Source organism: Merops nubicus, unplaced genomic scaffold (genome assembly GCF_000691845.1).
Source record: "Merops nubicus isolate BGI_N331 unplaced genomic scaffold, ASM69184v1 scaffold4575, whole genome shotgun sequence".
Lineage (NCBI taxonomy): Eukaryota > Metazoa > Chordata > Aves > Coraciiformes > Meropidae > Merops > Merops nubicus.
The window spans coordinates 1-27,429 of record NW_008608829.1 but is presented as its reverse complement, the minus strand read 5'-3'; the positions used below and the strand labels follow the sequence as shown (position 1 = coordinate 27,429).

At 39.1% G+C, this 27,429-nt stretch overlaps 1 protein-coding gene across 1 annotated transcript; it reads left to right on the top strand.

The window, feature by feature from the left end:
• Positions 1–3,556: 3,556 nt before the first annotated feature.
• LOC103773020 (NEDD4 family-interacting protein 2-like) lies at positions 3,557–21,054 on the top strand (the record flags this gene model as incomplete). The annotated part of the gene is made up of 4 exons (XM_008940370.1): positions 3,557–3,667; positions 12,197–12,353; positions 13,912–14,039; positions 20,967–21,054. Coding segments are annotated over exons 1-4 (484 nt in total), but the record flags the coding sequence as incomplete, so codon positions are not given.
• Positions 21,055–27,429: the final 6,375 nt, after the last annotated feature.

Sequence of the window (27,429 nt, the reverse complement as noted above, 5' to 3'; positions counted from 1 at the left end):
CCTGCTGAAACTGAGCTACTGCACAGCCAAGACTGTGGGTTCAAGCCGCCTCAGGCTTAGGTCTCCCACTTCCTGGGCAAGTACAGTCAGAGCGAGCTGATTTTGCTGAAATGGGTGCTCCCTTCGCCAGCTGTGTTTTTAATGAACATGACTAACTGCTTCTGGTTCGTGCTGAAGTCATTTCAGACTTGCTCAGCTGGGGCTCACAGCACATGTCAGGACGCTGATGCCTTACGGCTCGAGATTTACAGTGAAAGTGGAAAATATAGTTCCATTTTAACTGTTTATTCCACTTAAGCGTTGTTTCCATTATCATAGGCTAAGATTAGCCTGAAACTGATGTAGCCTGTTTTACTCCTCAGTGACTTTATAGCCAAAACATTAGATACTGAATCAGTCCCCAACTCCATTCCTGGCTTTGCCTCCTCCAACTGTGTTTGGAATGGATAGAATGATTTATAAAACAAGCCTCCAAACTTTCGGCAGCGTAGTAGACACCACAAAATCTGGTCAACAACCTGTATACTATTTTGTTTCTGCTTGTAATGCCTTTTTTTTTTTTGGAGTTACTGTTCAAGATGCTTGGCAGAGATTTGTCATCTTCCTTTTTGTAAAACGTGGCCTTCCACTAGTTTAAAAAAAAAAAAAAAGTTGAAGAAAAAATTTGGTCTCCCAACTATTGTATGGTAACAATGTATTCACAAACACAGTTTGTCCATTTTAGCATTGGGCACTATTTTGCCTTTTGACAGTAGTCCTATTAATGTTGACAGATTAATGTTGTAGGAGAGGCCAGAATCAGTTCCTTGTAAAGGTGCATATGTAGCTTGTGCTACTGAACATGCTTTTGTTTTTTCCCTGATTAATCTGAAAAGCTTGCATAGAGCAGCCTTGAGGAAAGGTTATTTATAAGAGGATGCTTACGATATCAATTATCTCCTTACTGCAGAAAATAAGCTAGTGGGTGGTTTGGGTTGTGTGGGGTTTTTTTTGGTATTTGTGTTTGGGTTTTTTCTTTTGTGTTTGGTTTTGTTCTTTTTTTTTTTTTTTGAAAGTAGCACAAACTCATGTTTAACCATTGCATTGGTAATGGTTGGTGTAGTTAGTGCTTGTTATCTTTGAGTGATGCCTTTGGTAAAGGGTAAAACAACTGAGGTAAGAGTCCTGGGTGATGCTGAGGCCAATTATCCATTTTTATCATAGCACTTTGAATCAATTTTCATATTTTGAAATTTAAGGGAAACAATACTAAGAGTATTTTTAAAGAATGCAGTGAAGCATTAAGGCTCTTAATTGAAACTTCAGAGTTGTGCTTACAAAATTGACCTGCTTCAAATGCATAGAATAAGTGATTAGGGAAAAGTCTTACACAATCTGTTTACTCTTAAAAACCTATTCCAAATTCTTGAATGGGGGTGACTAATTTGAACAAATGAGCAGGCTGCTGAAGCCCTTCAGTGCTGGGCCATGGCTGATAGTGAGCGGTGTGCCCAACCTCAGGGTCTGCTTTTTTGTTGTTGTTTTCAAATACTCCCTGTGGTTTAGAAGTAGCACTAATTTTGTCATCTTCTGGTATTTTCTGAAGAGGTGAGCTTTTTTTTTTTTGATTTGTTTTTTATTTAGTTGCCTTACAATCAAACAACCAGCTGAAAAGTTCCTGGTTCATCTGCCTAGCAACTGAGAATTGAGTCCAGAGAATTGTCCTCTGGGCTGTGTATTTCGTAGGTTTGCTTTAAACTGTTTAGTTGACACTGTTGAAGAGTAGAGTTGAAAAGGCTCAGTGCTGTCTGTTGAGGTGTAAAAATACGTTCTTTAAAGGAAAGGCCTTTAATGTTCATTGCTGTTGTGAGTTATTATTTGTCTTTGCTACTAAACTTTATTAAAGCTGAGTCCTATAGCAGATGGAAGAGAAAGAGGATCAAAAATCAAAATGAGAATCTTTTCAGTAGAATCATAGAATCACTATGGTTGGAAAGGACCTCTAGGATCATCAAGTCCAACCTTCATCTCAGCACTTCCCTAACCACTAGACCATAGGCTCAAGTGCTACATCTACTTGTTTTTTGAACCCCTCCAGGGATGATGACTCCACCACCTCCCTGGGCAGCCTTTTAGTGCTTAACCACTCTCTCAGTGAAGAAATTCATCCTAATACCCAATTGAAAGTAGAGCCTGTTTTTCTGCGTATGGAGCACAATATGTGTTCAGCTGGTTTTGTGTATGTGTTTGTTTTTTTTTTTTTTAAGCTGTTGAATTTTCTGTCTCTATTATCTCTGTTAATGGAGGAGCTTGAGTACTCTATTTCCAGCTACTAAGAAAATGAGTTATACTGAAAAAGTCAGGCATGACTGACCCACTAATGAGAATGGAGTGTTTGCTCTTATTGATTAATAATATCCTCTGATTTATATTTTATTTAATGAGTTCATTTTGGCCTACTCTGTACTGTTGAGGAGGAAACTGTTGTTCTTGACTAGCTTCATTCATGTACACAAGCAATAAAACCTCTGTGTTGTCAATAAAGTTGCCACATTTTAAGTTTAAGAGTTTCCCTGCAGAATTTTCAAGGACACATTTACCTCTGATATAGGAGACACAAATTCAAGTCCTTTTATTTCTGCTTTTCTCAAATGAGGGACTTAAGGTGAAACTGTATGTTGCTTTCCTCAGTTCAGTTTCCATTATACTTCTCCAGAGTCAAACTCCTCTTTTAATTTATTCCTCCCCTTTTAGAAATGAATTTGCCATTTTTTGTGTTCTTCTGCATTGTTATTTGTTAGGAGGCTTTGTGCCTGAACCTTCCTTCTGTACTTGGGCTCTTAAGTAAAAACTGCATAATGCATTTAGAGAAATGTGCTGCTTTTTCAGTTGGCATTGAGCTTTTCAGCCCAGATGAATGTCGGCTGAAACGGAAGCTGGAACTCATTGTTGACCTACTGAGTTTGCTCTTGGTGACAGCCCTATCCATTTCCAGATTTTACAGGCATTTCTATTCCTGCTACTTTCACGTTTTACGTGTTTTGTATGTTCTGTGTGACTTTCGAGTGACCGGGATCCTCTCTCTATACCTGTTCTGTAAAGACATGGCGTTTTGACTTGGAGTTCTTGGAGCTTTCACTGGTGGTTTGCTGAAGCTGTTGGTTAGTGGCAGCTGCCAACAAATCCCGATGAAACTTCGTTCATTGTCAGGGAAAACAGTGAGAATGAACAGGAGGCTTCACTGTGTGAAGCCTGGGACCTGCCCGCCTGCTGGGTACTGCACACAGCTTTGGCCTCTCACTAGAGGGGCTAGAGAGGCACACTCCTTAAAAGCGACGTCTGAAGCAGGCGGTGGGATTTGGGAGCGATCAATGCTCACAGAGTCACAAGGCAGTGGGGAAAGCAGTTGCGGAGCTGTTACTCACCCAGCTGTGCAATGTTGGCACTGGAGAGCACTCCCTGAAGTCTGGTTGAAATGACTGAGAACGGGCTCTGTCAGGGGAGGTGCACGTAGGTGGTCTGTTAGCAGACGGGGTGCCTGAGGCAGGTGGGGTGGCAGAGCTGGGGACGTGGACGCATGGCCAGCCCGTGGCAGATTCGGGTGGCACAGGCGGAGCTGTGCGCTCCACCGGCCGGTGCAGGATGCTGTGGACCTCGGGGGAGTCAGGGGACAGTGGGTGGCAAATGGGTGACTCAGGCTCATGTGCTGTCCATGTGTCTCCTAATGATTGTGTTGGGGATGGAACACGGCTTTAGACAGACCACTGGTCTCAGGAATGTCCTTTGGTTTTGTTAATGGGTCTCTTCTAACTCAAAAGCGTTCAAGGAGGAGACCCTCATTTGGTACTTTGTTTATAGAATTTAAACTTCCTCAAGCTGTTCTCAAGTTACCGTCTGATAAACAGAAGGCTACATGGTACATGGTAGTCTTTTTAATCACTCCTAAAGTAGATCAGAGTTGCAATACCTCATTGTGTGCAAGCTTTAGAGTAAAATTTAGCAATTTTTTTTTTTTTTTTTTTCTTCCTAGAAATATGCTTTTATACTTGTGCTTGAAGATTTGGTAAATGCTGGTCCCAGTCATAGTCTTTATTAGCATTGGAGACATCAGGTTTTTGTTGGCAAATTTCACTATGAATTCCTATAACGATGCAATAGGAAAAAGTCTTGGAAACTATACCATATTTATCATTTTACAATAAATATGAAGCATATGCGTTTGGATCATGCCAAAACGTCAATACTGAGAATGATTTCTGCATAATTCTTTAGTAGAGAGGAAACCTAAAAAAAATAAGTATGGAGAAATGGATATATTTTCAGGGATAACACTGCACTTCTAGTAGCTTTAGTCTCAGGTATTTACTTTTCAAAAAAAGTTCTCTTATTGACACCTAGTATGTTACTGTCCTTTACTAATAGTTTAACTTTTGATGTTAATCTGGGGGACAAAAAGGCATAGGTGTTTTAGGAGCCATAGGGAATGAATGCGTATGTTTGTTTTGCTGTTAAATGTGTAATTAATAGTTGTAAACCTGGATTATAATCCACAAAAAATGAAAGAACAAGTAAAATGTTATCTGTAAAATAGTCATTGGGATAGAGAAAGAGAGATAACTATATACATCTCTATCTACACGTATCATTTAAAAAAAAATCATCTATTATTTTTTTTTTACTTCCCAAAGTATTGGTCACCTTAATTGGATGGTTAAAGGTCCCTAGTGAAAGAGAACTGACTAAAATTATTAAATATAACTTAAGTGTATGTAAAACACTTTCACTTGCTGTGGATCACTGCATTTTTACCTGAGGAGTCTCAATTTGCAAGAAGAGCCATTCTGTTGCAACATACTTTTCAGCAGTATTCAGTGTAAATTTCTTTGCTTTCTTTCTGGTAGAAGTTTACCTCCAGAGGTTGTGGGCTTCCATAGTACCTAACCCTTATTTAGCAGACATGCTTGGTATTTCTCTACAGTTGTGGCATGGCAGCACTGTACTTGTGTTCTGCTTTCCTGCTTCTAGTGCAGATTTTACACCTTTGACTTTCTAACATACTAACTACTGCTGAAAACTTCCAGGAGAGATGCATCAAGAAAAAAACAAAAACAAACAAACAAACAAAACAACATCAACAACAAAAAAAACAACAAAAAACCAAACCAACCAAAGAAACAAACACAAAAAAACCCCCCAAAACCACAAAACAAAACACTCCACTGTCATGAAGGGCTATTGCTAGATCTAGGTATTAGATAGCTGATGCTTGCCAAGTGGGGGTGGGCTGGAGGGGGGGGAGGGGGAAAATTATGTGGCTCTGTTCTGTGGAGTTGAGAATTCTGATTAAATTTGATTAATTTTAAATACAGAAAAATATATATGAGAGTTGCTGAACTGTAGTGTTTTAATGGAATGTAGTACTTAGTACTTTAATATTTATTCATCTGAAGGCTTCCTGGTCTCTATAGGATGTTGTTCACAGAGTAGGTTTTGTGGGTGATGTGGAAGTTGGAGCCTGTCTTGGGCATAGTGATCCTGAAATTATTCAATCAGTAGAACTGCCACCTTGGACTTCTGGAGGGCAGACTTTGACCTCTTTAGGACACTGATTGACAAAATGCCTTGAGAGGCAGTCTTGAAGGGAAAAGGAGTCCAGAAAAGCTGGACGTACTTCAAGAAGGAAGTCTTCAAGGTGCAGGAGCAGGGTGTCCTGGTGTGCCTTAAGACAAGTGGCTGGGGAAGAAGACCAGCCTGGCTGAACAGAGAGCTTTGGCCAGAACTCAGGAGGAAAGGTTTATGGCCTATGAAAGAAGGGGCAGGTCACTCAGTAAGACAAAAAAGATTTCAGGAGGCTATGCATGGGGAAAATTAGAAGGGTCAAAGCCCAGCTAGAGCTTAATGTGATTACTACTGTAAAGGACAACAAAAATGTTTCTCTAAGTACATAAACAACAAAAGGAGAGCTAAGGAGAATCTCCATCCTTTATTGGATGTAGGGGGAAAACATAGTGATCAAAGATGAGAAAAAGGCTGAGGTACTGAATGTCTTCAGTAGTAACGTCAGTTGTCTTCTGTGTGCCTAGAACCCCAAACTAGATGGCAGGGGCAGGGAGCAGAGTGAAGACCCCATAATCCAAGAGGAAGTGGGCAGTGACCTACTACACCAGTCAGACACACACGAGTCTTTGGGGCCAGAGGGAATCCACCCAGGGATACTGAGGGAGGTGGCAGAAGTGCTCACCAAGCCATTTTCCATTATTTATCAGCAGTCCTAGCTAAGTGGGAAGATACTAGTTGACTGGAGGTTAGCAAACATGACACCCATCTACAAGAATGGGCAGAAGGGGGATTTGGGGAACAACAGGCCTAGCAGTTTGACCTCAATGCTGGGGAATGTTATGGAGCAGTTAGTCTTGAATACCTTCATGTGGTGTGTAGAGGACAGCTGGACGATCAGGCCTGGTCAGCATGGGTTTGTGAAAGGCAGGTCCTGCTTGACTAGCCTGATCTCCTTCTGTGACAAGGTAACCCACAGAATGAACGAGAGAAAGGCTGTGGATATTGTCTACATAGACTTCAGTAGAGCTTTTGACACCATTTCCCACAACATTCACCTGGAGAAACCAGCTGCTCGTGTCTTGGACAGGCATACTCTTTGCTGGATAAAAAATTGGCAGGATGGCCAGGCTCAAGGAGTGCTGGTGAATGGAGTTAAATCCCTCTCGTGGCCAGTCACAAGTGGTGTTCCCTAGTATCCGGAATTGGGGCCATTTCTGTTCAACATCTTTATCAGTCACCTTGATGAGGAGATAGAGTGCTCCCTCAGCAAGTTTGCAGATGACACCAAGTTGGGCAGGAGTAGTGATCTCCCTGAGGGTGGGGAGGCTTTACAGAGGGATCTGGACAGGCTGGATCAATGGGCCGAGGCCAACGGTTTAACAAGGCCAAATGCCCCCAGGCTTGGGGAGGAGTGGTTGGAAAGCTGCCGGGCAGTAAAAGGACCTGGGGGTGTTGGTCAACAGCTGGCTGAATATCAGCCAGCAGTGTGGCCAGGGAGGCCAATGACATCCTGGCCTGTATCATCACTACTGTGGTCAGCAGGAGTAGGGAGGTGATTGTCCACCTGTACTCAGCACTGGTGAGGCCACACCTTGAATACTGTGTTCAGTTTTGGGCTCCTCACCACAAGAAGGATGTTGAGGTGCTGGCGCAGGTCCAGAGAAGGGCAATGGAAGGTGGTGAAGGATCTAGAGCACAAGTCTTCTGAGGAGTGGCTGAGGGGACAGGGCTTGTTTATCCTCAAGCAAAGGAGGCTGAGGGAACACCTTACTCTCTACAGCTGCCTGAAAGGAGGTTTTGCCGAGGTGGCAGTTGGTCTCTTCTCCCAGGCAACAAATGATAGGACAAGAGAAAATGGCCTCAAGTTGTGCCAGGGAGGTTTAGGTTGGATATTAGGAAAAATTTCTTCACTGGAAGGGTTATCAAGCCCTGGAACAGGCTGCCCAGGGATAGTGGTGGAGTCCCCGTCCCTGGAGGGATTTAGAAGATGTGTACATGTGTTATTTAGGACACGGTTTAGTGGTGACATGGCAGTGCTGTGTTGACAGTTGGATTTGATGATCTTAAAGGTCTCTTCCAACCAAAATGATTTTATGATCCTCTGTTTCTCTGAAGTGTTTCTCTAGTTGTGGCCAGGCTTGTGTTTCAGGAGGGTGCGTTTGGTCCCGAGTGGCAAATTGCTGTCTTCCTGCTGCCTTCTCTGCAGGGGTTTGTGATAGTTTGGTGTTACAACTGGAATGTGAAGAAAAAGCATCACATTCTTGTAAACTACCATACTGGTAGAGGATAAAATCTGATACTGAAGTGAAGTTTAATTTTTTTTATTTTGAAAAACCTGTAGACTAAAAACATCCTGATCAGTTCCCTTACTAAAGGCTTCTGCACTAAACATTTTCTTGTGGTTCATGTTCTTTGTAGGGTGTGAGTTGATTTTGGGCATTGCATCTGGTTACTTTGGAAATAACTGCACAGACAACATAATAGACTTCAGTAAATTACAGGAGGAGATGCAGTACTTCTTTAGAGCAACTATTATTATTATTTTAATTATAAAATACAGATAGCTGTATTTTCCACAGTATTTTGGTACCAGAAGGTCTGACGTTGATTGTAACTTCTTCTGAAATGAAATAGTGAACCATTGTTTTATAGAAAGAAACTGAAGACAGTATAGGGTAAAAAATCATATGAAGGAAACTAATGTCCTGTACACTCCTTAGTAATTACCATGAGATTTTGAGTCACTGGTCAGGAAGGAGCCATTGCTCCTCTGTTGAACTTTGAATTTGAAGTGTCCTAACAGAGATGTATCTTGAGAATGTGACCATCATGACTTTTGAGCCTCTAATGTGCTGCAGTTCAAGGGCTGCAACAGCAGAGACTGAAAAAGTTGTATAAACGGTTTAAGAGTAGTATGTGGAATAACAAAATATTCCTCTTTTTTAAATGGTAAAGCTTCATATAGTCAGGCAGATACCCTGTCTATAGACTAAGATGTGAAAGAAAAAAGTGTCTTTGTGTCCCTGTGAGGGTGAGGGGCTGGGGAAGGTACTAATTTACAGTTGTCTGTAGTTTACTAGGTCCTGGCGAGGGGGTTGGGATGATGAACTGTGAGTTCTACTTAGTCCTTTAATTAAAAAAGTGTGAAGAATGATCTTACTATTGGGGAGGAAAAAAAAAATCTTAGATAGGATTCTTATAGTTTCAGTGGTAAATGCCGCTGCAGGTAACATTTGAGTACACAGCATAAGTCATGCCTTGAAACAGGCGTTTTCTGTTCCCTTCTGAGTGTTTTTAGCTTGGTTTCTATGGCAATGAAACCTATGCAGGGTGTCAGGCCTCTTCTTCCCCTGTCTCCAAAAATAACTTCTAAATTTACCAGCCAGTGTAAGCCAAAATTAAATGGGAATGGGGAGGCTCAAAGTTAGTTGGATTCCTACTGGTTTAAAGCAAACTGGTGACTGCACAGAGGAGAATCGTTGCCTTGTGAAGAGAAGGCAGAGCTGCTACAAGACAAAGTGATACAACCACCACTGTCTACCCTGCTGGCATAGGCAAAATTTCCAGCTTGCTGGGGCAAATTCTGCTGCTGTTGTGGGTTTTTATTGTTTTGGTTTGGTTTTTACCCCAGTGGAGTCCTCCCAGAGGAGCTTAAGTTACTGCCTTGAGCAAAGACGAGGAGACAGGACATTGAAATGAGAACTAAGAAAAGCTGGTTTCTCTTCATGGAACAACTGGTGTTCATTGCTCTAGCTGTAAATGTTCCAGCTGTTTAATCCACTACTTGTGATTTTTATTCTGTGAGGAGTCTTACATTTTTTTTCTTTAACATGCTACATTGGGATGACCTTTATGCCTTTTAGAATTTTAAAAAAAAATCTGTATAGTACGAGACAGGATAAATAGGAATCCTTGCTCCCTGAACGTGAGTTCTACAAACTAAAGACTAATTGAATGCAGTAAAGGGCATAACGAGACTCTTCTGTTATGGGGCCTTTAGGATGGAATTTTTCTGTGTCCTAGTTGAGGTTGCAACAACAAATGAATGACTTGTGAACTCTGTGTCTTTGAAGGCAAGAAGTCTTATCTGCATGTTCTCTCATCCTCATGTTACCTCCATTACTTCCAACTGTTATTAAATTACAAATGATCTGGAGAAAGATAACTTTAAAGAAAGCATGTAGAGCACCAGATTAATTTCCTCTGTAATGTCAAAGTGGGTTTTGAGCAGTAATGTGGGGTTTGACCGATCAGCTGCTGTGGATCTCGTCGTGTTTTCAAGGGAGTGACAGCACATACTATGGCTTGGTAGGGGAAAAAAGTTTCAGTGATTGAAGTGGAGGGTGAATGGAGAGGAAAAATGGAGATAACAGCCAGAAATCCATTAACTAGGCTTTACTTCTGCCCCTGCTTGTAGACCAGGTTGTTGGGTCGAAGCTGTCAGAGCTACATGCATCCCAAGTGAGGGTGTGTGCCAGCCATTAGTATAAAAGTATGCCTGTAATGTTCTGTTATTTGTATCATTGCTTATCAAGTGACAGTTTTATTTAAAAATGGTTTTACTTTAGCTGCATCCATTGCAATACTAGATTTTTCTGGTGAATAATTGTGCTTAATTTAGAACCACAGCATTGAGAGCTCTCAGGCTGTTTTTCTGACCTGCATGACCTTTCTTGAACTGGGTGTATCATCTTCTCACTTGCTTTCTCTATCCCTAAATGTATTGGATTATTTTGAAGTGGTTTTTGTTTCCTTTGACCTTAACCACTCTAAATAGCTATACATATTTCCCAGATTACTGTTTCTTCTGGATCACCAGTTAGGCACTGAAGGACCTGATTGGTTAGTTCTCAGAATGCCTCAGTAACCCCTATCAGTTCCAGTGGAGGTGACTTCTCCTTGATAGTGTGGGCTTGCGTTGTGTATCGTGCCTGTGTGTATGTACACTTACGTATGCGTGTGCAAATACAGATAGGAGTTTATCTCTATATATTAACTAAGCTGTAGTTCTCTGAATACAGTATATGAAGGGGCTCTTGAGAAAGGGTGAAAATGCTCTAGCAAGTAATTTTTCTAATTTGATGCATGTAAAGAGAAGAGTGTGGTAAAAGCCATGAAAATTGCTGGGAGGCTGAGCGAGCTGGAACTGCCCAGCCTGGAGCAGAGGAGGCCCAGGGGGCATCTCTTCAGTCTATACCAGAGTGCAAAGGGCCCGGAGACAGGAGCTGTTCCCTGGTGCCCAGGGACAGGACCAGAGGTGGTGGGCACACACAGAAACACAGGAGATTCCCAGGTTCTCTGTCAACATCAGGAAACTTTTTTTTAATTTTTTTTTTTTTCGTTTATTCTATTTTTAATTTTTTTTTTTTTGTAAGGTGAGGCTGGCTGAGCACTGGCACAGGTTGCCCAAGGAGGTTGTGGAGTCGCTATCATTGGAGTTACTCTAAAGCCATCTATACGTGGTCCTTGACAACTGTCTGTAGGTGGCCCTGTTTGAGCAGGGGGGTTGCACCAGATGGCCTCCAGAAGCCCATTCCAGCCTCAACCACTTTGTGAACTTTGATGCACTCTGGATATAAACCAATTTTGGTGTGTATATCACAGTACTTAAAAAGGAATTTGGCTTGCTTGCTTCTCAGAAGGTGCTTTTTCTAATAATTTGACAGTACATTGTCTACTATGAAGTTAATGTAGTTGTATCAATATTTTTACGTATAACATTCTTAGAAACTACCAATTTGAAGTTACACAGTCTCTCTCAGTGGTTGCCTTCTAGGCGTCTTGTCTTGTACTTTACTCTAGTGGGAGCTAGCACTTATTTAATTCTAGTATTCCTCTTCAAGTTTGATTCATATTGTAAACACTATCATGTTAGCTAGAACAATAAAAAATACCTTTTCTAAGAAAATATATTAGTTGCTGGATCTGAATTTCATGGTTTTAATCAAGATTCTTGCTTATCCAAATTCTTTCTTCTGTATATGCTTAACTGGATATGCCCTTCTGAAACTGCATTTTTTTAAAAAACAAGCAATCAAATTAACCATCAACTTAAAGATTTTTTTTTTAGGGAAAGGATTCTTTCCAGACTGTAAAGAATACCAGAGTGTTTTGAAAAGTCTTAGAGTTTGAGTGGGGAAACTGACAAGATGAAATAGTATCAAGTTCTCAGTTACAGAAGTAAAAATGTCTCATTTTTTTAAATTCTTCTAGATTAATACAATAAAAGATAATGTTGCTCACCTATTGTATTTTAAAGTGGATGAATACATTTTATGAATGTAAGAAAAGAAGTATAATAGTTTTTAAAAATTCATGTAATGTAACATGTCTGATAGTTAGCATTTTCCCATATAGTAAACATTAAACCCCTCCCCCCCGATCTTTAAGACTCCATGAACATCTTTGATGAGAAGAAATCAATTTCTGTGGGAAATGAAAAAATGCAGTTAAGATTATCTTCAGCTGTTCACTTAAAAGGATTTAACTGGATGTCCTGGTTTCCACTGCTTAAAGTAGTCACATGCTCATTTGTAAATAATTTTTGTTTTATTGAAGAGTAATCTTCTCTTTATTTTGAAGCTGGTTCTGCAAGTCCTAGGCTGTCACGGAAAGTATTCCCAGAATGTGTCTGAAGTTTGTGTGTTTTTCTCCTAAGCTTCACAATGAAGATGACCCCCCAGAGCCTTCAGCAGCTGAGCAGCCTTCCACGTCTGCAGAGACCACGCAGGCTCCCCAGGCAGCAGCTTCACCCGAAGCAGACACTTCCCCTCCACCTTACTGTAGCATAGCTGTGGAAGCTGCTGCAGCCTCAGGTATTTCTCTTGCATAACAGCCCGTCAGGGAGGCGTGTGTATGAATCAGCACTTGCTCCAGAGTGGTACGATGCTGCAGGGTGGGTTGGGGTTTGGGTTTTATTTTTCTTTCTACGCACACAATTGCAGTAAAAATCCACGTTTTCAAGCACAGCTCTTTCTCTGGTTTGTTCAGAAAAAGCACACTTCGAAATTACACCGATTGTTCCAAATTACTAGACTAAGTGGATGTTCATTAATTAGTGTAATAAGTTTTATTTAAGTCTGCGTGTAGTTAAGTTCCACATTTAATCTACGTCTTTGAGTAGTGCTCCATTATTAGACCTCATTAGCAATTTTCATTGCCTCTATAAAAAAAAAAAATCAACAAACAAAACAAAGCACTGATTTGTCAAAACTCGGACTTCTTAAGTGACTGCTGTGGTTTGGTGATAATATTGCCAATGAAAGACTGATTTTGCTTTAAAGGCTCTTGATAAAACTTCATGTGAAAAACAAGTAACAGGGGTGGTTTTTTCCATTTATTCACTGCTTCCTTTCTTATGAGGTTGTTACTTTTCTTTGGTGATATGGGAGACAACAACAGGCAACACAGAAGTTTCTGTTTAAGGAGAGTTGTTTGGATTTCCATCTCCCATGTGTCAAGTAAATATTATGATAAATAGAATTATAAGTAAGTTATAAAATACTATTGTAAGTAAATAGAAGTAACCTCTAACCTAATTTTCTGAATATTGATGTAAGGAGCAGTTTCCTTTCTGTGTTCCTTGAAACAGTGTTTGCAAGTATAATACATAACTAGACAGAATTATCCTTGTATATAACACCTTTGTGTTGGTGTGCTGACGCATCTTTTTAACATGTGACCTCTGCTGACGAATCTTTTCCGTGTAAGCAATCTTGTTACAAATTACTGCTGGCTCTTGGAGGAAGCTCAAGGTGTATTTAAAATAGTTTTTGTTCATTTTTTTAAAAAATTCTGTATGATGATGTTTTCATATTCCAGTGTATAAGAACAAAATCAGTGTTCTGTTTTTATAAAAGGGACATTTTAAAAACAATGTGGTGAAACGGAGAACTTGGAAACACTGATTTTCACAGAACAACTGATAGCAGCAAGGCCATGCTAATAAAAATACAGTGTGATTATTACTGGACTTAAGTAACTATTTGATGATAATTAAAAGCTGTTTTTGAATGTTTCTGCACCTGTCTTTTGTATGATTTGATAAAAAGCCTTTGGTTGGAATGCATAGGGATGTAACTCAGCAAATACAGCTTTTTTTGTTCATAAATTTGTTGGCTCCTTGCAGGGGAGGTTAAAGTTCTACGTTAAGGTTTCTGCCTAGATAAACAACTAAAAGCACCATCAAGCTGTTAACTATCTTGTTTTATAAAAATAGTGGCTTTTAAAACTTAATTTGAAATACAAATACCATCAATTCCAGCCTCTGTTGAAAAAAAAATGCTTTAAAACTCAGTAGTTATGTGCATGTAAAATTTATTATTCTTGACATCTTTCTGGCTTAAAAATGCATAACCTCTTTATTTTGAACAGAAACACACAATGAATTTTATCCTGTACCACCTCCATACAGTGTAGCTACCTCTCTTCCTACTTACGATGAAGCAGAGAAGGCCAAAGCTGCAGCCATGGCAGCTGCTGCAGCAGAAGTTGCCCAGCGAGTAAGTGACACAATTCTGCTTTATTTCAATTTTTTGAATCATGTTAGGCTAATCTAGTTATCTGTATCAATTGGGCCTCTGTTATGGCCTGTTTATTTAAATAATTATAGGCTGGTGATTTAAATATTTTTGATTCTTACATATTGTATTGATAGTGTAAGTTACTTGTAAAATACTATGAAAATTGTATCATTCATTCACTCTTTTCAGAGGCATAGCTGCCAAATTTTACTCTGCTTTAATAGTTTATTCCGTATTTTGTCATCTTTTAATTGGGTATCCACTACTAATGTTACTTTGTAGAGTCTTTGCTGATAGCTAGATGGTTAAAAAAATGAGCAAAGTAGACCTTTAGAGAGGAAGGAGAATTCAAACAATCTAGAAGGGGCAAAACTTCAAATAATGTAGATCTTTTTTAAAAGGAAAGGTCCCTGTTTGCTCCATGAAAACTTTAGTACTGAAGTTCAATGAAATGTTCCAAGCACTTAAACAAAAAAAACCCCACACCACGAGTTATGGTAAACAGTAAATTAAGTAATAGGCATATAATCAGTGTTTATAGCTTTGTAAGAATTAATATTATAAAGAATACAGTCTTCAAAATAGAAAACTGATATCTGTAACTAGTGTTCAATATTACTTTTGTAAGCCAAGCTTTTCCATTTCCCCCCCACCCCCAAGTTTTGGAAAGTGGAAATTCTGCTGTTCAGTAGTTTGGGCCATAAGATGCCATACCCAAATTAGATTTCCAGTGCTTTCACTAAAAATCTTCACCTTGGGATCAAATGTGATTGCATTTGAGATGCAGCTAATATTTTACGGACTGCAGTGTGCTGGTGGCTGGAAACATTCCACTCGCCCAGCAGGAGGTTGTTCCTTCCTTGACTTCCCTGACATGTGCATGGTTACCTGCCAGGCTTCTGCTGTGAGGTGATGATCTCCAGTTGTATCCTTTCAACTGCTTTAACAGGCGTATGGACTCTAGGTAGTCTCTCCTTACTGCTTGTCATATAGGTAAAAGTTCTGCTGAAATACTGGTCTGAATGGAACCTTCCAACTGAAGTTATAAACCTTGAAACTTAGTTGGAACACTAGCAACCCAACCAAACCTTAACTTTTAGGGTTCCATTATGAGTCCTGTGACACTTCAGATAGGACATGGGCAACTTTCTTGGAAGATTCTTGTTGCTTTTAACTTCATATTTGTAGAACCCTATGGGGTGAAAGTTTCAGACACACAAGCAATCTTCCTTGGTGTGAATTTCCCAGGGACAACCTCAGGCTGGGGTTCAGCCCATTTTAACAACAAAGCTAAGCAAAAACAACAACAAAAAAAAAACAAACCACCACAAACAAACGGTGGTTTTTGGCTTGTCATTCTAGCTTCTTTTTCCCTTTTAATTCAGAGAACTCTTTCTTACAAGTTCAAGTCACTGTGTCAGAAACATTTTTTACCCTTCCTGAGAAAAGCTGCCTGGTTTTAACCAAATTACAATTTTTTCAAAAACAAGTTTCCACAGCTTCAGACTTAGTGGAGATTGTCTTGCATGAGCAAGTTAAGACTGCTCATAACTCTGAGTGGAACCGGACTCCAGATATACTGTCCCCAGAGAACGTTCTCAAATCTTCTCTACTGGAGCAGAATTACAGGACTAAAAGTGGATACATCTTATGACTGCTCTTGACTGCTTTTGGTGAAAACACTGGAACTGAGACTTAGGAATTTCTGGTGTGCCCTGAAGTAGTTTTATTATTTTGGGGCTTCAGTTAGAATGGAAGGGGAAAGCCACTTGATTCAACTGCAAGGGCATTGATAGGTGGAGGGAAGAAGGACAATGACTCTAAGCCTCTAAATCTTAGGTGGTGTGGAAGGGGAAGGCTGGGCTTGGTTGGGAAGGGAGGTGACTGACTCAAAGTGAACACCCATAGTATTCAGAGAGGCTGGGTTCAATTCAAAATAAGAAAAGGCAAGGGTGAATGGAGGGAGTACAAAGAGATTTAAATGAGAAACTGGAGGGAGAAGGATAAACTGGGGTTGCTGGAGAAAGGAACTCAAGCGAGACAACGTGTGGTACTGGGAAAGGACCTGAAGCTGCTGTGTGAGAAAACAGGAGTAGGGAGGGAGAAGGAATCTGGAGTTAAGAGGTAGGAGAGTAGGATGTGGTGATGAAGTCAGAAATAAACTTTTACGTAGTCTGTTTTTTCCAAAACATAGATTAAACTTGACATTCAAGAACTAGGTGCCAACACCACAAGAAGTTTACTTACTGATAAAAAATCAGTAGGAACACACCATCATTCATACATACGGACACATCAGAAATTGTAGATTTACCACACTACTGTTACTATCAGAATTCTGCTGAGTGTACCTAAAAGCCACAGTCCTGCTCACTGCTGAAGACCTCAAGTATGATAGAATTTCTGCTCAGTTTGCTGCTATGTTTTTTAAGTTTTTGTTTTTGTTTTTTTTTTAAAACACATGCGTGCACATACACAACCTATATTAAAGAAACAGCATTAAGATTGCAAAAAAGAGATTTTGGGAAAAAATAGGAGCTGCTGTAGCTGAGTTCCAGTTTTGTAGATGATATTAAAATTATGTGCCAGCACAATTTTAATTAATGCCATTTTAATTACCTTACCCCATGATAATGCCACAAAATCCCTGCCTTATTTAGTACCTCTGGTGGACTTACACTGGAGTGGACTTAAGACTGTGCAATAAGGCCATCTTAATCTGGCAGATGACTGGAATAAGGAGAAAAAAAAAAAGGTCATGTTGTGGTTAGAGTGGTGATTTGCCATCTTGAGGAGAAGGATTTTGATCCTTAGGTCTGAATACCTGCAGAAGAACAGAAAAATGACTTAAACTTTGCATTACTGGTACGTAGTTAATTCTTTTCTCACTTTTCACTGTCTTGGGTCATCACAAGCAGTGACAGCTGCAGACAGTATCTGACTTGTCTATTACACAATTTGTAAAACATACACAGAGGATATCACATGTAGGGCTTTTAGGTTTTATTTTTGGCCCTATGAAATTAGTGCCGTTCTGAATGTGAACTCTGCTGTGATTTGTGCCTCTAGTTTCTTACTTGTAAAATCAGGATATTGCCTTGACTGCAGTAATGTGAACAGTTGGAAAAAATTAAATGCCCTTATGTTGCCTTGAGTGATGCATGAAGCTGATAACTGTTTCATGGTATAATGCAAAGTTTGCAGTAAAGAAGGCTACAAACCTCATTGAACAAAAGAGAGGAAAATGGTTTAAAAAGGTAGCACATTTCAACAGTTTAATATGTTTCCTTCTGAATTAAAAAAATAAGTGTGATCATATTAAAGACATCATCATAGGCCCTGCACCCACAGATTGTAGGAACAATCTAAATTTGACATTTACTGAAGCTTTCAGTATTTGTTTCTGTAGTTCTTTGTGTAGTTTATCATGCAAGAACAGATTGTGTATATACATTTCTTTCAAGTGCTCCCAGATAGCTCAGTGTGTCAAAGAAGTTGTAGCAGCCCTATGCCATCAGTAGTGATGGCATTAGTTATGCTGCCTTGTGATGTTTTCAAATGCTGAAGGTCAGCTTTGAAAGGTCAATTTAAATGGACAAATATTGCTAACAGTTAAATGACTTGTTTGTATTTTGCAATGAATGGCTTTTACTTAATGCTTTTCAGTTGCATTTGTCTTACATTTTTCTGTTTTTACATGCTTAGCACGCCCAGTTTAGGGAATCTAGGAGTCTGTTTGATGAAATATTCCTCAGTCGTCCAGAGGTATGGTATAGTTCTCTCTAGTTTAGACGTTAACTATGAATTTTCCTGCTGGCAAACATGCTTTTTTTCCCCCCGCCATTAACTTCTCCATATTGTTTTTATGCTGAAAGTGTCGTTTATGGGGTTTATTAAGTAGTTTGACCCTTTCCTTAGAAGTTTCCACTGCATTGAGAAGAGTTCTATCAGTTTAGTTATGTAAGGAGTTACTGAACACTCGGATCCTTCACTTGGTTAAAGGTGGTTGTCTCACTGTACGCTGTAGTAGGTTTCAACTTAAAAGAAATTAAAAGCACTTTGGGAAAAAAAAAAAACAGTACTCGTTTTGCAGAATACTACAGAAGGCACTGTAGTTTAGGTGAGTTAATAGGTTTGACTTCAGTAGATGCTGTGTACCTTTCAATGTTCTTTAGCTGAGAGAAATCACTCCGTGTCACGTGCCATTTATGTTGAAAATACATTTTGCTGTTTAGATGTTTCTCTGGTCGTAGAAACAATAAGTTTTCTGTTTATCCAGATATCAGCATATTTAGCAAACAAGAAGTATTGTCCATGAGCCTTAACATGGCTGAGTTGGTCAGAAATCAATATGGCATACTGAAACAGTATTATATACTCTATGGATTTGTGTGATGTTACATGACATCGTTCTAAATAAAAAGAAAATACATATGTAAAAAGAAAGTGTATAATTATTCTAAAAATGTCAATATCTCATAACAATATTACTATGAAATCGCATTTAGTTCTGAGCATCAGCAGAGGACGGCTATTGTCCTTTCATTGTCCCTTTCCATTTCTCAGGTAATGGTGGCAAACAATTATAGATGAAGAAAGGCTGGGGCAGTTGACACCAAATAGGTCAAATGAGCACTGTGAAAGAGCCAATATTAGTGGGGCTTGAGCAGTAGCAAGTTAGTATCTTCCATCTGCAGGACTGATCATAAAACCACATAGTACTGAATGAGGTAGTTATAGGTTGAATGTCATTTAAGCACAGGAAACCATTTAATTTCTTAAACATTCTAATAATTTTCATATGCCAGTTTTTGGAGACAGTAAATAGAAGTAGGTTTAATGTAATTCCCTTTTGACATGGAGTGTGATCAATTATAACTTTTTCACACTGCAACAGTACCTCCTTGCAAAAAATGCCTGCTTTCATGTCCCTGGGTCGTGTATTGACCTGCATTTCCCACGTGTGTAAGCCTTAGAGAAGCCTGTGCATATAGAGGAATGTTGTTACTTGTTACTTGAGAAACTTGTTACTGTAGTTGAGCAAAATTTTATTTACTGAAGCAACTTTTTGCATAGAGTGTAATTCACTAGCTGGTTTGGAAATGCCAGGGTGAAGTACAGTAGTTAGCAGACAGTGTAAAAAAAAAAAATCTATAAAAAAATTATATAGGTTTTTATAGACTCTCTGAAATGAAAATTGAAAATATTTTTTATTGTCCTGACTTGAAAAAGGAACTTTGTTGGCCTGTGTTTCAGAGACAGTCACATTCAAATGCAGCTCTTTGTTCAGTGTATTTTCAGCCCTTCCTTCCCTTCCCTTCCCCCCCATCAGTCTTGTAGCTGCAGCAGAGCTGAGCTAAATAAACTAATGCTTTCCTAGTCACTTCAGATGACCATTTAGGGACATCTGAAATTACGTAGTGTTAAATTGTAGCTGCTGCAGCTTGTTGTTCAGCTAGCTTTTTGTGCTTCCCTTGGAGTTGTCTAGGTGAATAGCAGTGGTTTTACACTAGGTTATCTGATACAGAATCTTGGTTAATGAGTCTGAAATAAAAAGAGCTGGAGTTTCACAGGCATGTTGTGAGGGGTGAAGCTGGCTGCCCGTTGTTGGTACGGTTCGTTCTAGCATGTTTTTGACCATAATTGCTATACCCTGGTAAATTATTTTTGTGTTGACAAAGGTGAACATATCAATCCCATGACAGAGCTTTAGATTACTGTAGTTGTCCCAATGTCCTTTTAGTAAAGAACTTAATGAACAAAATAACATTTGGTACAGTGAGTAATGTTTTAAAATCAGAATTTTATTGTTTTAGTAATGTTTGCTGTAGGTGAAACAGCTTTAATAAATCTTGCTTGAGAGCTGATCCCCCTTGATCTCTTTTTTTTTTTTTTTTAATAGGTTATTATCTCTGTTCTAAGGCATTATGATGAATTGGAGAAAAAAATATTTTCTCATGCCTATGTCTAGACCGTGTTACTGGTGCTACTGACAGCATTAGTTAACTTGTATAATCCATGTTGTTTTGACATCATTCATTTAAGTATAAAAGTGGCATATTTAACTAGTTTTACAGTTTTCATCAGGCTCTTTCCTAAGTGCTGGCACCATGAAAACTTGTTTCCCAGTCTCTGGTGGCCACAATGTTTTACATGTGCACAGAACTGCATACCTGAGATCTGCCAAGTTCTGTTAAAATTCGAGTGCTGAGAAAGAAAAAAAAACTTGTGCGTGCGGTATTTTGACACCTGATATTTTGACACAACGAGAGAAAACTTTAGACTGTTTTGACTGACATCAAGAGGACTTTCAAACACTCCCGATGTGCTCGCGCCCTCTGGTGTCCCCAGAGGTTTGCTTTGCTTTGTGATGTTTTCCTGTGGGTTATAGGACAGTCAGCTTGGCTAGTGCAGGGCTGTTGCATCAGCAGTTTATTTTAAGATACTAATATTATTCTAAAGCTGTATTGTATATTTTGGGAAGCAGCAGAAAACTGTTCTGGGAGAAAGAAAAAATAGAACATGCTATGTGATGACTTTTCAAAAGAAATAATAGCTTGGCTGCATATCAAGGTGGTTACAGAAAAAGAAAAAAGAGATTTATGTTGGTTTTGATTGCCAAAGTACTCATCTGAAATAATTTTTAGTTTCATTTAAGATGAATGGGCAGTATGTCCATATCTTCTATAAAAATTTTACAGAGAATTTGGGCTTTGTTAATATAAGCAACAAATAAGACTTGGTTTTTAGATATGAATTAATTTTCTTTAAGACTTCCTTGATGTGGACATGGTACAGAAATGTCAGTTTTCTTCTAGCTTTAGGACCATAAATAATACTTTAATCCTACAGATAGTTATTCTAAAATAAACTTTTCACTAAACTATCACTAACCTGTAAATCCAGGAAGAAGAGTATCCACCACGGGATGATTTCAGTGATGCAGATCAGCTTAGAGTGGGCAATGATGGCATCTTCATGTTGGCATTTTTCAGTAAGTTATCTTGTATTGCAGACCTACTAAGGTATATCTTGTTTGTACATTTTTTCTATGGAATATAAAAGATAGCTGTGATAAACTGCATTAATATACTGTAATGAATGGATTTTTTTTTTAACCTGTACTAGGATATAAACACTTCCTCTTCCAGTTGTAGCAAATATGTTGCATTTTTTCTGTGGCATCTGTCACCAATAAGGGGACAAAGCAAAATCATAGGAAATGTTTTGAGGCATTACAAGGCTGCACTGTTACCTATGAATTGGGAAGATCTAGTTGGACTACCAGCTTGAATTAGAGGCATGATCACAGAAATCTGGCAATCTGAAGTAGAAAAACCTTGGGAAATGATGCACCGTATAAAAGTTGCTGATGTTAGCATGGTGAATTAAATAGCTGTGGGTGGATTTCTGAAACAAATCCAGCCATGCTCGTTTTCAGGTCGAACTAACCTCTAGTGTCTACAAATGTGATGTCTTCAGGTTATGTCTGAGTGTGACCAGCACCACTATAGCACTTCTTCAGGTACCTTGTCCACTGTGCATGTCTTGTAACTTATGTACTGCATTGAGCAAAATCAGATTTAGCTCCTCTAAGTTACTTCTATAAATAAGCTGCTTCTGTTTTGCCAATTCCATGCCATATTTCTTTCTAATTTCTGATCATATTTTCCCTTTCTGAAATAAATGTGTTTGGCAGCTTGGCTGGAACCTTGGTGTTGGGAACGCTGTTCTGTTTAGCATTCATCGGGACGAAAGCCGTTTCATTATCCACTGAAATCTCCTTTATGCCTTTAAATCTAGATCTCATCTTAGTTCATTCTTCAGTGTGTTTCACAGTGTCTTTATTTAACTCTTACAGATGCAGATTACAGAACTTTCACAGAAGTCTTTTTTGTGCTGGCATACAATGTACTAAGACAGTGTGGTGTTTGCATCTTGGGATAAAAACATGTGCCTACCTCCTGTAGCAAAAACATAAATACATCTAGGGAGTAATGAAGTGAGTTTTGTAGTTTGACCTATTTCTGTAGTTGGACCATAGGATTGGTTTATATTTTGGGGGCAAAGAGGTATATGGCTTCATTTTTCTCTTTTTTTTTTTCTTTCTGCTACAACTTTTTGTATTTAACCTATTTAGGTTCTGTGTTGTGTGAACTTGCTCTTGCTTTTAAATCCTGATTCAGGCCTTCACAAGCACTGCGCTTGAAGGTCAAGTGGATTGTTGGCTCTCTAATATGCTTTAAGTCATTAAAACCGCAGCTGGAAGCAGACATTTGTTTGTAGCTAGAAGCACGACAGTAGGTAAAAATCCTGCTAAGCAGAAGCTGAAGTGAAATCAAAGTCTCTGGTGATACTTGCATGCAGTTGTCCAAACCTGCTTGACCAGAACCTTGTGTCCACCTTCAAGAACGCAGACATTTACTTGGATAAACTGGAAACTTTCTCTTTGAATACTTGTTTAGCTGAGACTGACTGCACAGGCCACTACTTTTACGCATTTGACAAAAATACTCTACAGTTCATAATATTTCTTTATTATTTTGTGACTGTTGCTGCCAACTTTCCCTGTGAATGAAATGCATAAAATGAGTGCTCTCACATTGCAAGATAATTAAGCAGGTGGCTGCTTGATTGAGATCTATGTTGGCTGTTACAGGTACTGGTTACATATGGAAATTGATAAAGTTTGTTGTTTGTGTTCATAGTGTGAGGACTTCACAAAACCTCGTAGTATTTATAGACCTGTAGTATGAATTTTCACTAATTTTTCCTTGGGGAAATTGGAGAACTAAATTAGAAATGAGCTTAACTTAATAATGGTAGATCCTGAATAGTGGATGGTGTATTTTTGTCCCTATATTAAGGAGACAGAAGTCTCCATAAAGTTGATACGTGTTGATTAAAGAGAGCAGGAATTAAAACAAAAATTTACAGTATGGCTATAATTTTTTTTTTTTTTTTTTCCCCCCCAGGCCAGAGATGTTTAAAAGCTGCAGTTAGAACTGCAGGCCGCAGAGAGCCTAGAATAAGCTTCCTTGGCTAAAATGCTGGAGAACAGTATCAGGAACTGTTCTCCAGTGAGAGGAGCATGGAAAGAATGGCTTGTGCCCACCTCCTCCTGTGACTGTTACATACAGCGCTGGTAGAAAGATCTTAGGAGGGGGTTGAGGGCGGACTGCTTTTGTTTTAAGTATAAAACAGTGAAGTTTGCTTCTAAAATTTCATTACAGTCAATGGAAGGACAATAAACGTCTTCACTGAGCTTACCTGCATACTGCAATCAGCCGGTGATACGTAGCTGCCATCTAGTGGTAGCTGCCCGAGTTGCATAAAATTGCTGTCCAGAGGCCATCTAGTGGCCAGCTCTGTTTGGGGTTTTTGGTGGTTCTAGGAGCTTGGTGCATGCAGGTTATAAACGGGTTTCCCATCTCGGTTGTAAAGTACTGTTCTCTGTAGCGCAATTAAATGAAGTGAGACAAGGTACTCTAAAGAATAAAAGTCCTTTGTGTGAACAGGTGGGTTCTTTGCTTCAGTACCCGATTCAGGAACTTGGTGGAAAAATTTTGAAAACAACCTGGTGTATTGCTAATATATGGTAAAATTGTATGTGTTGAGAAATTAGTGTTGCTCTTGAAATCTAAGATTCCGTTGGTGAGAAAGGAATCTGCTCTTTAATGGTCCGGGCTGGTGTTTGTCAGTGTCTGATTTGGAGGTAAATGAATGTAGTAGTGAATGCATTAACTTTGCTGTGAACGCAAAATGCAGCAAATTTTGCCTCAGACCTCTTAATACATTTTTTTCCCCTTATGTAGTTATGTCAGCTGTGCCTTGTACAGCACGGTATAAACTTTTCAGAAAGCCAGAAGCTGTTTCTGAGCAGGTTTTTTTTTTAATGCACAAATAAAAGGAGTTCCTGAGCTGTTTTTTTCCATTTTGAACATAGCTGTAATGGTTATAGAGCAAGCAATTGTCACAGAATCAAGTAATAGAATCATTCAGGTTGGAAAAGACCTTTAAGATCAAGTCCAGCTGTAAACCTAACGCTGTCGTGAGCCAGAGGGTTTGGTTTTCATGCTTAATCTGCCCATAGTGGAAGTTTTTTGAGGCACATCTGATTGGCTCATTGTGGTTCATTATGTGAATGAGATTGGACTGAGGAATAGTAAAAGGCTTATGAAGTTTTTCTCTTATATTTAAGGTGTGCTTTAGAGATACCAACCAGCCTTTTCACCTGTGAGCCCCAGAAGGAATTGTGGAACTCATCTGGATTCTTTGAAACAGAATCACAGAATTGTGGTGGTTAGAAGCGACATCTGACCATCTAGCAACCTCTAAATTAGGTTGGCCTTGAGCAGATGGCACAGGAACATGTCCAGGCAGGTTTTGAACATCTGCAGAGAAGACGACTCCACAATCTCTCTCAACAGCCTGTTCCCAGTGCTCTGTCACCCTCAAAGTAAAGATCATGGAAGGGAGTTTTGAGTTGTCCCTGTGACCTAGGAAAAATGAATTTTAACATCACAGATAGGTTAATAAGGGAGAAGAAATAGAGAACTGTTCAGTCATACAACCAAGGTTTAAGTTTTTAAGTTTTCATTCAGAGGTCTGATTGGTTCTTTCTGAGCAACATCTGGGCAATGTAAACACTGTGTACAACTCACACCAATACAGTCTCATGATGTGGAGAAATATAAATGTACATGTTGTCCTAGATGCTATATAAAACATGGCAAAATTTTGTAAACTAATGTTCATACATTTTTCAAAGCTAGTAAATGTTTCAAATGGTCAAAGTGCACACCAGCTAGGATGTCTATTCACGGGGTTTCAAGCAGGCACAAGTTGGAAGGCAGAGTTGTAGAGCAAGGTCAGAGTGAGCACAGCCTCCTTTTTGTTTGCTTCCTGAGGAGTGGTAGGCATGCTCTACATTTCCAGAGGGAGGATTCCTCTTTGTGAATTTAGGAAACCTGACTTCTGTATGTCCACATCACAAATGTTACACAGGTTTCCTATAGTCATATAAGAGGAGCTGAAGAGGAGCTGAAGAGAAGTAATTTTTCTGAAATTGCTGATGTTGGAAGGAGATAAAGGAATTGTTTTGAGAGTGCTTGTTTCCCTTTGATCATCAGAGGAGCCTGGCTGACCTTCATACATGGTCATCTAACTTACTTCTTTATGCAAAAAGAATTTGACTTACATGGTTTCTCCATACATGTTCAATATAATGCAAAATTATTGGAATAAGAAAGCTTCTAGCTGAGTGTTAAGAAACACCCAAAGGTAAAACGCTACCCCAAAAAGAGTAATGAAGCAGTAGAACTAAATTGCATAGGGGGATTTTTGAACATTCATCACTGAATTAAAAAAAAAATCTGTTGAAGTTGATAGCAAGTGCTTCTAGTGAGCCCTTCAGGAAGTAGCAAAAACATGTCCTGGTTCATGAATGGAATAAATTCTCTGCAGGAGTGAGATGAATATTTTCTAGTGGTGTGTGAAGATCTAGAAAGTATTATTTATTGCAGTATGCTTAGTAAAGGTAGGCCAGGTATGAAACATTAATCTTTTTGGGTTGTGCTGTATATTAACATAAGAACTCATTAGACAAACAAATGTGGGAATAAAGGATGTAACTGAGCATGGTTGCTTTTTGTATATATAGTTGCCATAACAATCTTACCACGGGGTTGGGCCATGATTAAGTTTGGACCCAACACAGGTCTTCAGACCACTCTTGTGGGTTTCTTTCTGTGATACTGAATATAAGCTTAAGATAAGGGATTAATGTGTAGCTGTGGAAAGCTAAGTAAAAAAGATCAGCAAATGAAATGCAAGAACAGTTGAGGAAAAGATCAGATTTATTCTGGTATGCTACTCATTATTGTTGCATCTTCTGACGTACTGCAAGATACAACTCGCAGCCACTGCACAAGGTTGGCTCACTTGAAAGGCAGTTTCTTTGCAATTGCCAGTAGGTAGAAGACTTTTGATTTCTGACTTTAATTTTTGGTATGAAAAATTCTGTGCTGACCAGTGGCCCTCAGAAGAGAATTTTGGATGTGGAAGTGCTTGCTGGATAACCTTACTTAGCATATCACATCCTAGGGCTTTTATAATATTTAGAACATCCTGTGCTTTGTATTTTGGCTGGGTTTATGTAACTGCAAACGATAAAGAGAAATACAAGTATAACATAATTGTTGTGGACACTGCACTAGATATCAATAAGACTTTTTATTAAAATGAATTTTAGTACAACCCTCCTTCTCCTCCTAAAAAGCAACTTTTTACCTGTTTTTCATTATGAGTTATGTTGCCATGAGGAAGTAACTGTAATGATTATACTCTTTTTATCTATGTTACATTAATACAGACTTACTTTCTCCTCTTGTTGGCACTTCAGGAATATATAAAACTCCAAAATGTTACTTTTATCAGTCTCATTTGCCTGTATGGTGCTAGAGTAGCAAAGAAAGACTGAAATCATGATCCCAGCACAATCAGTTTCACTTAAATGCTTGAAATTGATTAAAAGGAAAAGGACTATAGCTGAAAGTGAGGCTTGGGTGTGAATATAAACACTCGTGGTCCCTGGGACAGGAAACAGTCCTTGCTGCCGAGAGCTGAGTCTTGCAGTGGGAGTCTAGAAGATGAACGCAGAACGTGGCTGCCTGAAGAGGGTGGGTAAACAGCAATTAAGAACACTCTAGTTAAAAACATGATGTGGTCGTGGTGGTTTGTTGGGCTATGTCATTTTTAGGAATGGCTGTCCTCTTTATGGTAGCATGTGTTAGTGTCAGTCCAGGGACACTGGCTATATGAGCATGCCATGGGAAGCTGAAGCAGTATGAAGGACAAGCTCATCTCTTTAACTGCTGAGCAGTGTCATTTACGTTTCACCAAGTGAGCAGATGAAGATCAACAGTGGAGGAGTGCATTTGTTGCAGGAAGAAGCTCACACAATGACTTCGTTGTCTCTAGCAGATAGAGAAGGAAGTAGGTACATCTAGAGAAAACAGTAGATGGTTCCATCCACTGAGTCCGTCCCCTCACTATTGTGTTTTCTCTCTGTTTGGTGGAGGAACTTGTGCTGTGTCTTCTCTGTGGCAATATAAGGATGATAATTATGGACAACTTTTGTTGTAATAATTAGATGAAGCAGAAATTGTACAGAAAATAACATTAATTCTTGAGCAGATGCAGCGTAGTCTGCACAGCTCAGACAACTTGCATGACTGGCAGAGGATATATATGGAAATCATTGTGAAAAAGATACAGAGAGGTAGATGAGTCTAATCTTGGTCTGGTGAAAAACAGTTGGAAGATAGATAGGTAAAAATATTTTTTCATAGAATCATTTAGGTTGGAA